General features: G+C 34.8%; 1 protein-coding gene across 2 annotated transcripts in view; it reads left to right on the top strand.

The window, feature by feature from the left end:
• Positions 1–15227, top strand: part of LOC131937886 (uncharacterized) — a 47566-nt gene that overhangs the window by 18619 nt on the left and 13720 nt on the right. For both annotated transcript variants that reach the window (XM_059295585.1, XM_059295584.1), the window contains exons 5-7: positions 919–1144; positions 2020–2136; positions 13538–13701. In XM_059295585.1, the coding sequence (XP_059151568.1) occupies positions 919–1144; positions 2020–2136; positions 13538–13701 (507 nt within the window). The remainder of the gene's footprint in view (positions 1–918; positions 1145–2019; positions 2137–13537; positions 13702–15227) is intronic.

The raw sequence follows: 15227 nt of genomic DNA, 5'->3' as shown, positions 1-15227 counted from the left end.
AGTAGTTTAGTATCTAGTTTTAGGCAAATAGTGCAAAGCCCAATTTGCTCTGGGTATGGGGGAGTATGTTAGGTCAGAATTCCACAAACACCTATTCACTAGATAATTACAGGGTACACAGTAGGGATGGACAGTAGGTGACACGTTCAAAGGAGACTGACCGCTCTGACAGGACAATAGTAGTCTTTATACTGACCAGTAGCCAGGTTTGTTAGCGCCAGGGGGGATAATTTGTTAGGTCACATGTTCTGAGCTCATTGTCCCGTGGGAACAGCTAGGGGGTTAAGACAGGGGTGTAAATACAGGCAGGTTAGTTAGTCTCTCTCTCTCTCGCACAAGCGCTCCCGACGTTAGCGGTTAGGGGAAGCCTCGCTCAGCAGTACAGGAATTCAGCAATTTAATAAACAGAAGAAACTAAGAAGGTCTCCTGTTCAGTTGATTACTTCACTGTAGCTGACTCGGGTAGAATAATTAAATACCCCTAGACAACGACGGCCTTATTGGCTAGTGCCCGAGCCAGTGTCAGCAACGTATTCGGCCGGCGACTAAGCAACCGGACGGCAACATCGTAGTCCGGTCTGCAACAACAACTTCCCAAAGTTTCATGGCGATGTGATGAGAGGTGTAGTAATGCATAAAGGACAGACACACACACACACATACAATGCTTTATATATATATATATATATATATATATATATATATATATATATATATATATATATATATATATATATATATATATATATATATATATATATATGGAGACTTTTTCTCGACTTGTTGTTCCAACTTGCCTGAAAACAAGTATACCCTTCTGCATTATTTCATCAACATCTATCTACTTTTAGCAGATAACCACCAATACAGTTATAAACATTTTTAATGATTTGAATCCAATACATTTTTTGCGCACAGGAGCCAGACGAAACTCTTATCAAACCTGGGGAAAAACGTCACTGGACCGTGCTCCGATTTTATCAAAACGTGAAACCCAACAAGAGAATGAGCGTAGATTTGGCGCGGCTTGTTTTGTTAATCGATGGCCCACAAGCCCAAGACGCTGGCTGGTACTGTTGCAGTGTAACTTACTTTGACAAAGCCGATGCCAAACGTTTATCTTACAGGTGTCAGTATTTAGCAGGTGAGAAACAAGATTACATCTAAGAGTGCAGATGAATATAGAATAACTCTTATCACAACCAGGAAAAAAATATTCAGAACATGCCAAGTAAACAAGCGAAATTAATTTTTTTTTCAGGACTAAACATTTGCTTCAATTTATATTTTAGTCCGTCGTTTAGTTTAAGAAAATAAACTATAACAGAAATTGATTGTGTGATATAATGAAAAACAACATAAAAAATTATATTTAGACATGGCTATAAATGGCTGAAGCAAAGCATAGCCGCTGACGGCTAATCTATATATATAATTATCTTCTGGGAGCCTTTAGAAAACAAGCTGCAAGCGCGCCTTACAGTCCCCTCTCTTCCTCTCTATCGCTACCACCCCCCCCTCACATGGCCTGGTGAGCTGTGGTTCACGCTGTTTACATTTTACAGTCATAGAGACGGGTTTGGTGACGGCTATTAGGGGCAGATAATTTAGTTTGAAACGATTTTAAACTTAGAGGAGGTAACTATGAGGAGGCTGCTTTCACGTGGGGGGGAGGGGGGTTTAGTGTTTTTAAGCAAATTTTTTCAGTGGCAGCATTGGCACTGTCGAATTCACAAATTATAAATTACTGAAAAGTAGAAAAAAAAACAATTAAATAGCGGCGTATGATACGCAGCGGGTCGGCTCGTGTTATATAAAATACTATAGCACTTTACTTGAATTGAAGAGAAATAATGAAATAGACAATTGCAGGCGGATGTATTATTTTGTAGTTAAAGACAAATATTCTATTAAATTACTTTTTTCTAAGATCAAACCTTCTTGTGATATTTTTCTTATTCTATTAAAACGTTTAATGCATCGTTTTCATGTGAACTTAATGTATATCCGTGTGTATAGTTTCAAGTATTCGAGGCATACAATACTCCACAAACGGCAGCTCAATCAAGATAGTTACCGTGAGCCTAATCTTCGGGCTGCTGATTATCTCATGGACTCTGCTACACTTTAATGGGGGTAATATGTGATTTTTTAATAACACTTTTTAAAGAATAGTACCCTATTTTACTTTAAAGAATTTTAATTGCATAATTTAGAGTATGAGCTGTCATTGACGGGTTATTCAGTCCGTCACTACACATAAGACAAAGGACCAAAAAAGGTTACGACACCAAGACTTAATAAGACAAATGAACTTTCGACTATCTACAATCTATTCTAAATGCGTGACACAACTAAGCACAAACCTAGGTTACAGTTGCTACAGAGCTCAAAAACACAGGAGTAAACTAGCTTAACCTATTGTATTTAAAGTGCTAGACTAATATGTTTTTATTGCTGTTTTAGTTATCAAATCCTTAGCTCTGATCATTGCATTAATTATAGTGGTAACTTAAATCTAATTTTATGAATGTTTAAACATAGTCTTTTGCAGTATTTTCTTAACTCATTTTTCTCGAAATTGTGTTTTTTTAGATAAACTATACCCTCGATATATATATACTAGCTGCATCCCGTGCTCCGCCACGGTAAATCTTTTTTAAATGTACCAACTTGGGAACAGAACAAAACTAAACACAACATAAACGAACGCAAAAAAAAAAAAAAAACGAAAAAACAAACACAACACTCATAACATAAACACAATTTAAATGCAATCATAAAGGCATATTGCTCACAGTCTAGCCCGTAGCGCCAAATCGCGCCCTTTCCAGTGATTTGCACCCCCCTCAAACTTTCGATTTGCACCCCTTCCCCCCCCCCCCCGCCCTAAAACTTTCGATTTCCACCCCCCCTCCCTCGTAAATTTTTTCCAACCCACTTTGGCGCCCCCTAAGGGATATTTTAAATACTGCCTATTATTTATACTGTTTTACCTACAATATATCACTTTATCCATTCACGCATCTTTTTTCCAGTACTTTAAATTTTAAAAATTTACAATTGAGTTTCATAACTAAAACCATTGCGCACCTAATGAACGTGATGACGCGCCTATAATAGTGCTGAATAGTTGATTAAAAATTATAAGTATTAAACAGTAGGGCCTACATTCAGTGAATAAAATAAATAAAAGATTGCCTTTTATCAATCCATGCTAATTATAATTTTCTAACAATAATTTCCTCTTACACATCCGAATAATTTGCATTCACATTTTGCTAATTATATTATTGCAACACCAATTCCTTCTATGACGAACGTACATTTGCATTCACATTTTTTATTAGCGTAAGTTTAATGTATTTTTAAATTACCTCCTTTGTCAAAATTAGAAAACAGTTAAATTAATTTGATTTTTCTACCGTACTGTTATTATGTTATTTAAATGTATTCACTTTTTCTAGGAACATAAACGAAAATGATTTTTGACATTGATTCTTTTAATATGTTTTAGCAATGTGCGTGTATTTAATATTTTCTTTAAGTTATGCGAAAGAGTAAAAACCGTGGCAATTATAAAATAGCTTAATGCCGCTATATAAACAAACCCTACTCTATTACTTATAATAAGACACTGCGGTGCACTGAAAAGCACAGCATGGTGCGAATGTTTACTTTTATAGTCCCAAAATCTATAGCGATGACGGAAGGAAGGAAGGAAGGAAGGAAGGAAGGAAGGAAGGAAGGAAGGACTGACACACTACTTGCCCGCTTATATTATAGATATATATATATATATATATATATATATATATATATATATATATATATATATATATATATATATATATATATATATATATATAATTTCTTTTCCATTAATATTAGCTGGAACGTCATATATATATATATATATATATATATATATATATATATATATATATATATATATATATATATATATATATATATATATATGTATATATAAAATCAAAACTTTCAATAAATGCAGAAAAGTAACTCAGTTCATACTAAACTACAAAACCCATATTTAATAAGACAGTGAGATGCAAACAAGATCTCCATATATCCCTGAATATTCTAATGTGATAGGTTGCGAAAATATTTTTCGGACAGAGACAGAGAGAGAGAGAGAGATAGAGATAGAGGGAGAGAGAGTGCACACATGGGCTTTTATATATTAGGATAAGACAGTGCGATGCAAGCAAGGCATGATATTATCGTACTTTATTTAGCCAACTGTCGATTAAGTTAAGTAGTGATTTATTTGAAATATACCATAAGGATAAGAATTGATTGAAAGTTAACATCTATAGAAAAGAAAAAAGACCACAAAACGGTCATACCGATGGCAAACGGAAAGACAGACACACTACCTAGGGGCTTATATTATATATGTTTACCAATTTAGGTTTAAGGAAGTAAATAATTGTGTATAATGCTTCTTTTAAGTTCATTATTTTAAATCTAAATACACCCTTAAATTATGTATAATTTATATATACGTTTTAAATTTTAGGTGAATAATTTTCTTGTTCCTCGCTTAAATGCCACTAAACACATGGAAGTCTTATCTACTAGCGATATCTTACAGTGTCTTATAAGGACACAATCAAGCTCTAACCATCAAAGCTTGGAATTTAACAGGACACAAGATCTCGAAAATTAGCTGAAAACAATCAACGCTATTGTAAATAACATCTTTACAAAACTTAATATTAGATCAAAGCATTAAAATTTGTAAACGCAAATAAATCTCGCTTTGGTTAACTTTATTTACTATCATTATTTTTATTTCTTACCATGGACGTCTGTATCTTACAAACATGTTGTGTCATATTTACTTTTGTTAGTTTGTTGCTAATACCACATGTGTGGTTGCTGTAACGTCGTTTTAAGAAGTGAAAGTCTTGCTGTGGTGGTTCTACTCTGCTGTCCAGCTATTTTAGGAACATAATCAAAGTAGTGCACAACATGTAGTGCTGGTCTAATTATTTTAATTCTTGTTTTATATTGTTGAATGTATTATATTGCAAACCATACGTGTCTTCTATGTGCCCTAACACATGTGACAGATGAAGCAGAACTCACATGTTTTAGTTATCTTGGCTTATTAAGGGAAAGTGTGGTCAGCACTATTCCGAGCCGCCTTTATTTTCAGGGTCGACTCAGGAATATTCTACTGACTTGAAACCGCACTGGAACATCGACACTTTTGGGTTAACAGTTTAACACAGAAGTTTCCATTATTTCTTCCAGAAGGCCGCATTAACTATCAAATATCAATTCGAGGGCCAGCGTTTCTTCTAGTCATCTCTTTGGGGTGGCGTAGTCCCTCACCCCCCCCCCCCCCCCCATTTCAACGAAATATAATTTAACAAATTAATAAACACATTTCAAGGGCCTCTCCCCCCCTTTCCTTCCTGAGAAAAAAGTCTGAAAGAAACACTGTCGTGGACCGACAACACACTGGAGGTCTTCGTGTATTTCATTCTTGAAAATGTTTGTTCACACCGGTATATTGCTCCAAAAATTGAAAGGTACTTTGATGCAAAAGTTGTTATATTATGAAAGTCTTCCTTGGGCAAAAACGTTTTTTAAAAAAAAACGTTCCCCCCTTTTTAAACTTGTCTCTAAGGTGGTCATTTGCTTGCTATTCAATGACCTCCAGATGTAGTTCATCTGGGAAACTGGCCAGATTTGTTCCAAATGGGTTTTGATACAATCTCACTTTATCTGCCTTTAAATACAAGTCAGAAAACCGCTACTGAAACTGCAGCAAGAGGTCCTTGATGATCTAAGATGCAAATGTTCCGGTGACTCAGCGGTTGCTTTAGGCTTTAGGTGAGTGTATAGCTCTTACATTCTCTCTCTTGTAGTTTTATGTTCAGAAAATTAAAATGACTAGTTATTTCTGCAGCAGAGGCCAATTTATATACCCACTCTTCATCAGACATTAATGGCTGCAGCTTGACTATTTCCTTTCTTAAATACTCTGCTCAGAATTTCTCACAACTTAGCCATCTTAATGTTGTGTAATATGGAAACTCTGAGTTTGTATCTTTCAATGCGTCTTCGAACTTTTATTGGATAAGCCCATGTAACCTTATTCAATTCACCAAATATTTAGTACACTGCAAATGTCCATATATTTAGCACACAAAGCTAGCTGGTGAATAATCTATTGCAGCAGCATTGGTTGTAGAATGTTTTTCTCACTGGCTTGTCCCACCAAGCCTTTCTTTATACCATCCATGTGCTCTCCTCCATCAATAGCCTGTAACTGAGGTTAGTGTATTCCGAATTTAAATCAGCATTTATATTTTTTTAACTGATTGAATATATCCTCTCCGGTAACAGCGCCATACTATGTAGGGAAGCCAGCTCTTGTGTTATGTTCATCTCTTCATCCAAACCTCTAATGAACACTAGCAGTTGAGGTGGAACAGCTATCCAGCGACTTAGTCATTGTAATTTAAAAATTGCGATACTTGCTTACATTTTTACATGGTTTTATTTAACTCACTTCCTGTGTCTGTCGACAGCCGCCAGTCAGTCGTCAGTCTGTTTAGATCGAAACGCACGAGCGAAATAGCAGGCACTTCTAACTAATAGATACGGCTCGTAGTTGGTACGTGTGTCAAGACATAAACATTCATTTTGACTTAATTGGTTGCCTAATTATGCACAGCTATACCGCTAATATATATATATATATATATATATATATAATATATATATATATATATATATATATATATATATATATATATATATATATATATATATATATATATATATATATGTGTGTGTGAAGAAAATTACAGCTTACAATAATGACACATCTTACAACAGTGAAAATCTTTGTGGCATAAACGGCAAAAAACATCTGGAGGTTTTATTAACTAGCCATATGTCTTATCTTGTGTTATAAGAAAACCGTAAAAGCTGTTAATTTGTTACAAGATCGTAAAAAAAATGGAAAAGTAAAAAGATCTAGAAATTTTATCAACAAGCGATATGTCACATACTGTGTTATGAGGACACTATAGAAGTGCTTTTTTTCAATCGTGAAAGAAGCTACAATTACATTTCTGAAAATAACATGAGAAAAAAATATTTAAAATCATACAGAAGAATTAACATTTGAAAACGTAAATAAATCAAGTTTTGATTCGTTTTATTAGAAAGATTAACCGTGCTGACTTTATTTTATTTCCATGAACGTCTTTTCATAGGTTTGAAAAGTCTATGTAATTTTACAAAATATGAACAAAAGTGATCACATACACACATACATACGGACAATTTACTAATCTATTTTTTCTGACATAGGGATTAAATATCACATATGATTACAATACGAGAAAGTCTTTCTCTATACTTCGTATACAAGAAAGTTAAATTATAAGCCTACAATTCACGTGCAACGGGTACTGATGGATTGTTTTTAAACAAAGGCGTGCATTTTTTGTTACACATAAAATTGGTGCGCATTTAAAACTTTTGCATTGTGTCATCGACTTCAAGATAAAAAACGGAAATCATAGAGCATAATTTTCATAAGATTGAAGAGATAGTGAACAAGCAAACATGGCTCTGATTACGGTAGCATTAGCGTTCCTGGGTGTCTGGTCCGTATCAGCACAAGGTAAACTCATAATTTAGGTTTATAATTCTATTACGTTTCAGCTATAAACTAGTGATAAGGTATACAGAACTAGCGCTTCCTTAAGTTAGAAAACGTATTAGTGTATGTCCAAGAAACCAACAATACAGTTATTCTAAACATTATTAAATATAATGTAAGCATTAAATTAATAATATAATATTCGCCAAAAAATGCGCAAAATCCAATCAGTTCCATATGTTTGTTACCAGAAAGTATATTTTTCAACAGTGGTGAAATAAGTAGGGCCTACAAAATGACTTCCGGTTTTATTTAGTTTAAATAAATTCAATCAAATTCTTAATAGCGAAATAATAGTTGATAGACGAATACTTTTATTTTTAATTTCGATGAATAAAGTCAGTGTGTTGTAGTGACAGGTGTGTTATAGTATATATATATATATATATATATATATATATATATATATATATATATATATATATATATATATATATATATATATATATATATATATATATATATATATATATATATATATAAATAAACTACTAGGCTATACCCCATTGAAATAATAATAAAAGGATAATTAATATCAACACTAACAATACTGTTTGAATATATGTCTTAGCGATCCAGATCGGACATTTTCAACCTATGATTATTATGGGTTGGTCTATAAATTATGTCAAGTTTTTTCCCTCCCCAATTATTTTACAACAATTTAGAGCATACGTTTAAATAACGACGAAAACTTAAATCCAGTTTCAAAACATGACTGTTTGAAAATGCTAAGCATTCGCATTCGGGCAAGTGTCCATTGGGGCGTTTGTCGCATTCGGGCAAGTGTTCAAAGTGTACTACATCTACGACTATTGGCATTTTTTGGCTCTAGTGACTATTAATTAATATCCAGTATCTCATGTGTTAAAAGATCTCTACATAAGACTAAGAGTAAACAAAAGAATATATTAAGATAACTAAAAACATTAAAAAATTTAGCTCTTTACAATTTCTTTACGATTCTGTTATTTCTATTATTCTTATACTAAGAGGGCTAAAAACACTATGTAACCCTCACTTAGTGGGGATGCTTTTACCCACTGAGGTGTTGTGGTTAAGATGGGCTGACCCTGAGATTAAGTACACACCGACACCGACAGTTGTTGTCAAGTACTCGTTTATTTACAGCATCGAGCCATGACGGCGATGCAACACAGTAGTACAAAACGAACTAGCCAAGAAGAAAAAATCCAAAAGACCAAAAGAAAAAAACTGTAGCCCTAAAACAAATGTAAATAAAAAAAGTTACATTCCTGACAACACCATGTGTAGGCTACAATATACACGGGTAACAATAAAATATGTTTTGACCAGTACACAGTACTGCCAACAAGTACCAATACGTAGTACTTCAAATAAATACTTATATTAATACTCACCCTAACTAGTGTGCACATGCAGCACTAGCAGGAATACACAACTAAGTATTTTAACAAACATAATCTATATAACTACCTTCATTAGGTCTACATCTTGGTCCACAGACAGCAGCCTTGCGTGTGCGACACGGCTAGGCATGAAACTACCCACAATCCCATGTCACATGACATGGAACACAGGTAATTTCGCTCACAAAAGCATAAAAAAACGTCAACAGTTCAGTTACGGTCCCACAGGGGCCGCAACCCAATGAATAAAAACTTCATATTTTTATCCCCCTTTGGCTGGTAACCATATGTGTTACACAGCCCCCCTCACAAATAAATGTACAATGGAATTCACATTTACATTTACATTTACAACTCATACATAATAGTACTTAAAAAAAGTTCAGTACACTAGTACACAGACATTAAGTCCTTTCAACTCAATTAGAGTATTCCAGGCAAACCGGTAGAGGCTCCAGTGCTGGTACTGGTCACCACTTGATGCGCCAAGTTGAGTCGCTCGACGGGTCGTCGTTGACGGGTTGACCTCCGCAGCTCCACTGGTGGTTCTGGGTTGATCCAAGAGTCATCCTCGTCCGATGCCTCGTCCCTCGCATTCACCTCATCCAGATGTGGGGCTGGCCTGACCATCACCTTGTCTTGTCCGTCCCGGGCGACCACCTCTGGCACGAAAGGCGTTGCCTCCGGCCGAAGTCTGGCTGGGACTACCACCTTGATTGTCAGTTCCTCACCTTCATCTGCCTCCCTGGTCGGGATGATCTCTCTCCGTCGCTCCCCCTGCGCCACAGTGGGTTCAGCACTCGACATTGTATAGTCGGGTCGCTGCCAACCACGGCGGCGTCCACCACGTCGTCGGCCTCTCCTCCGGCGGCGTCTCCGACCTCTGCTTGTGTCATGTCTGTCTCCCAAGCGACGATCTTGCTCGCGCTGAGACCGACATTCATGGTGTGGCTGTCTACCCTCCTCACGCGCACCCTCCGGCTGCAACCCTCCTCCACGGCGGAACACCCGACAGCCGTACCTCCAGCCGCTAGGCGAGGTAACCTGAGCTGTGGTTGCTCGACACTGTGCTGATCTCGGTGGCGTAAACTTGGGCTGGGAGCTTGGCAGAACACGCATCAGCATCCGCTCCACGACGCTGATGGACTGGCGTTTCCCCTGCTGCTGACTCCGTTGCCTAGCTGCTTTCCTCGGACAGTCACGGACGAAGTGCTTCCTGGACCCGCACCCGTAACAAGCTCCTCTGCAAGGCCGTTGTTTCCGGGCTAGGATAGCTGCTGCCACCTTCTCCGCCAGACGGTCAAGTTGTTCCTCCGTGAGTATCAGCGGCGTCGTCTCTTGGCGAACAACTGCCGTTACTGCGTCGACCTGGATAGTCCTATTAGCTGTTGCCGTGGCTACGACTGGGGACTCAGTTGTCCCGTCCAGCCTTTTAACAGCTTTCAGGACGGTCTCCTTCTTCGGGCTAGCTTCCCCTGCAACCCCGACCGTGGGTAGAAAGTCGGTGAACTCGTCCTCATCGCTGTGTACTGGAGCACACACCTTCACCGTCACGGGCCGCTGCGCACTTGCTTGTTGTAGATCAGCCATCTTAGCCGTCAATTCGGCCAGCTCCTGCGACAACTTCTCGAACATCGGCTTGGTGCTTTCCATCCTACCTCCCAAGGTCAAGCCCCACGTTGGGCGCCAAATGTAACCCTCACTCAGTGGGGATGCTTTTACTCATTGAAGTGTTGTGGTTAAGACGGGCTGACCCTGAGATTAAGTACACACCGACACCGACAGTTGTTGTCAAATACTCGTTTATTTACAGCATCGAGCCATGACGGCGATGCAACACAGTAGTACAAAACGAACTAGCCAAGAAGAAAAAATCCAAAAGACCAAAAGAAAAAAACTGTAGCCCTAAAACAAATGTAAATAAAAAAAGTTACATTCCTGACAACACCATGTGTAGGCTACAAAATACACGGGTAACAATAAAATATGTTTTGGCCAGTACACAGTACTGCCAACAAGTACCAATACGTAGTACTTCAAATAAATACTTATATTAATACTCACCCTAACTAGTGTGCACATGCAGCACTAGCAGGAATACACAACTAAGTATTTTAACAAACATAATCTATATAACTACCTTCATTAGGTCTACATCTTGGTCCACAGACAGCAGCCTTGCGTGTGCGACACGGCTAGGCATGAAACTACCCACAATCCCATGTCACATGACATGGAACACAGGTAATTTCGCTCACAAAAGCATAAAAAAACGTCAACAGTTCAGTTACGGTCCCACAGGGGCCGCAACCCAATGAATAAAAACTTCATATTTTTATCCCCCTTTGGCTGGTAACCATATGTGTTACACTATAATACTACTACTGTAATAGATCATATTAAACTTAAATTTTGTATATTATTCAATGGTTACTATTCTGTAACCTATTATTAAACAAAATCTATTTTAACAATTTCAAAATGAAGCCTTACTAAACTGAACAATTTTATTGAACATGCATACTTCTATTAACTTAATTTAGTTTGATTATATAGACTTTTCAAGCTAATTTATAATAATTTGCGCATACGAAACATACTTACTTTATCTGATTCACATTGAGGAGATTCGTGAAAAGTGTAATGAAGTAAAATTTGAAAAGTGAATTATTTCGTTAATTTTGGACCAAAACTTTCATTTTCCATCATAAAAAAGCAAAAAAATAAATAAATAAACTTAGTTTGTTTCGTCCCGCGCCAGCAGTTTGTGATTTTAAGCAGTATAGATATTTCCACAAAACTTTATTTTGTATCTTCACAATCATTTGAACAGAGTCGACATTTTTAGGGTTAACTGTGTAACTATCTATTCGTGTTTTTAAAATATTGTTTTCAATTTGCAACTGTTTCGCTAACTACTTCGGTGAGAGATGGAATAACATGTCCGAATTCTTACAAAAGCCGTACAGTATCTCACATTTAGTTTTCATTTTAATGGAAGAATTGTATTTGTTGTAAGTTTTTAATTGTTCAGATATTTGTGTGGTCATAATCATCCATGATCCAAGATTGTTACACATTTCCTGAACGACTCACTTCTTACTACCCATGTTCCACTTTTCGCCCATTTGATGACTTTTAAATGTTATGTCATATGAGTCTACATTTTCTATTCAGGGTCTTAACGATAAAGTCAAACCTTTGATGTATTTTACAAAATGTATATTTATGAGATTAGAAAACACATTTTATTGAGAGATAATATTGTTGTCGCTTTGGTTATCACTCGCTTCGCTCTCTCTCTATCTCTCTCTCTCTCACACTCTCTCTCTCTATCCATATATAAGTATGGTTGTAGGTTTCTGTGTTTCTAAGTTTACGAGTATGTGGGTTTGTTGGTTTGTAGATTTGTTTATTAATTATTCATTACTTCACCTTTCATCCAATCGTCAAATACTTTAGGGAGGTGATTAGATTTCTCCCGGGATTATCTTTCTGCGAAAACAAATTTCATTTTCGGCGCACAAGTACTCACTAGATAAGATATTGTCTCTATAATAAAAATAAGGAAAATTGATTTTTCAATAATCAGAAAAATTAACAATGGTAGATTATTTTGCAAACAATGTCCATTAAAAACTGTTACAAATCGCCTACAGTTCTAAACAAAATAATAAGAAAACCCCCGAGAGGTTTTCTACAAAAAAAAAAAAATCAAAGGGCTACTCAAATCTAAATATATATCACCAACATAGTTTACAATGAATAACGCTCTTTTAGATTTAAAAAAATCACCATTTAAAAATTTAAAAACCCTCCTTTACAGTTGCGTCATCTTGCAAATGACGTAATCTGAATCTAATGATAATCCAATCGGATATTGAGATCGAGCATATCAAAATACTAATACTTTAGCAATTAAGGCTATTAAGGTAACTGTTGGATCAGTGACTATGGCGTTTATAAAACATCTAATAATATATTTTAACGTGTTAAGAAACAATCCTGCATAGTTTCGTCACTCTGAGAATGACGCAGTCTTCTTTTCGATTTAAATGATCTAATCAGAAAATGAGATCACTAGTACCAAAATACACGATTAATAATCATAAAAGTATATAAATACAAAAGTAGCCTCAATGAATGAATCATATTTTCATTTATAAATCAGTTATGTCTTTCAAATAAAAAAGAATGAATATTATCATAACTTGTTTCCTCGAATGTTTCGAATTATGAGACCGCAATGACGCGCAGGACGGGATTCCTGCTTATATATATGCAACAGCAAAAGGGTGCACATCTCATTTCAATTCACCGCTTAAATTCAATAATGTTTTATTTTTGTTTTATTCTTACTTTTGCCGGCTATTTCGAGAAAAGAAAATCATTATTAAATGCTCAATTAAAGCTTTAAGTGATTTTATTTCAGTACTACATAAATCTATAGTACCAAAAGAGGTAAAGCTAGGTTCAGAAGTTACTGTTTTCTGTGATTCTGATCTTGCCGGTGTCCCTGAAAATGACAGGTCTGAAGGCATTTTTTCGTTGCAGCTGATGTGGAATAAAATTTTCGTTTACTCGTTCAGTACCAGGGTAGGTAGACTGGAAGTTCGTATTTTAAAATACGTTTGGTACTTTATTGGTCTTAAAATTATAATCGATATGACTTGGTAAATAGCAAATACCATACTTGAATATTACTAACAAAAAGAAGAACAACACAATATGAACATAAACGTAAATATAAAATTATATATATATATATATATATATATATATATATATATATATATATATATATATATATATATATATATATATATATATATATCTATATCTACATCTACATCTGTATCTGTATCTTTATCTGTATCTGTATCTGTATCTGTATCTGTATCTGTATCTGTATCTGTATCTGTATCTGTATCTGTATCTGTATCTGTATCTGTATCTGTATCTGTATCTGTATCTGTATCTGCATCTGCATCTGCATCTACATCTGCATCTGCATCTGCATCTGCATCTGCATCTGCATCTGCATCTGCATCTGCATCTGCATCTCTATCTCTATCTTTATCTCTATCTCTATCTCTATCTCTATCTCTATCTCTATCTCTATCTCTATCTCTATCTCTATCTCTATCTCTATCTCTATCTCTATCTCTATCTCTATCTCTATCTCTATCTCTATCTCTATCTCTATCTCTATCTCTATCTCTATCTCTATCTCTATCTCTATCTCTATCTCTATCTCTATCTCTATCTCTATCTCTATCTCTATCTCTATCTCTATCTCTATCTCTATCTCTATCTCTATCTCTATCTCTATCTCTATCTCTATCTCTATCTCTATCTCTATCTCTATCTCTATCTCTATCTCTATCTCTATCTCTATCTCTATCTCTATCTCTATCTATATCTATATCTATATCTATATCTATATCTATATCTATATCTATATCTATATCTATATCTATATCTATATCTATATCTATATCTATATCTATATCTATATCTATATCTATATCTATATCTATATCTATATCTATATCTATATCTATATCTATATCTATATCTATATCTATATCTATATCTATATCTATATCTATATCTATATCTATATCTATATCTATATCTATATCTATATCTATATCTATATCTATATCTATATCTATATCTATATCTATATCTATATCTATATCTATATCTATATCTATATCTATATCTATATCTATATCTATATCTATATCTATATCTATATCTATATCTATATCTATATCTATATCTATATCTATATCTATATCTATATCTATATCTATATCTATATCTATATCTATATCTATATCTATATCTATATCTATATCTATATCTATATCTATATCTATATCTATATCTATATCTATATCTATATCTATATCTATATCTATATCTATATCTATATCTATATCTATCTATATCTATATCTATATCTATATCTATATCTATATCTATATCTATATCTATATCTATATCTATATCTATATCTATATCTATATCTATATCTATATCTATATCTATATCTATATCTATATCTATATCTATATCTATATCTATATCTATATCTATATCTATATCTATAT

Source organism: Physella acuta, unplaced genomic scaffold, assembly GCF_028476545.2.
Source record: "Physella acuta isolate Inbredline_101_S28 unplaced genomic scaffold, ASM2847654v3 ptg000224l, whole genome shotgun sequence".
NCBI classification, from domain to species: Eukaryota; Metazoa; Mollusca; class Gastropoda; family Physidae; genus Physella; species Physella acuta.
This window is presented reverse-complemented; position numbering and strand designations above follow the sequence as displayed.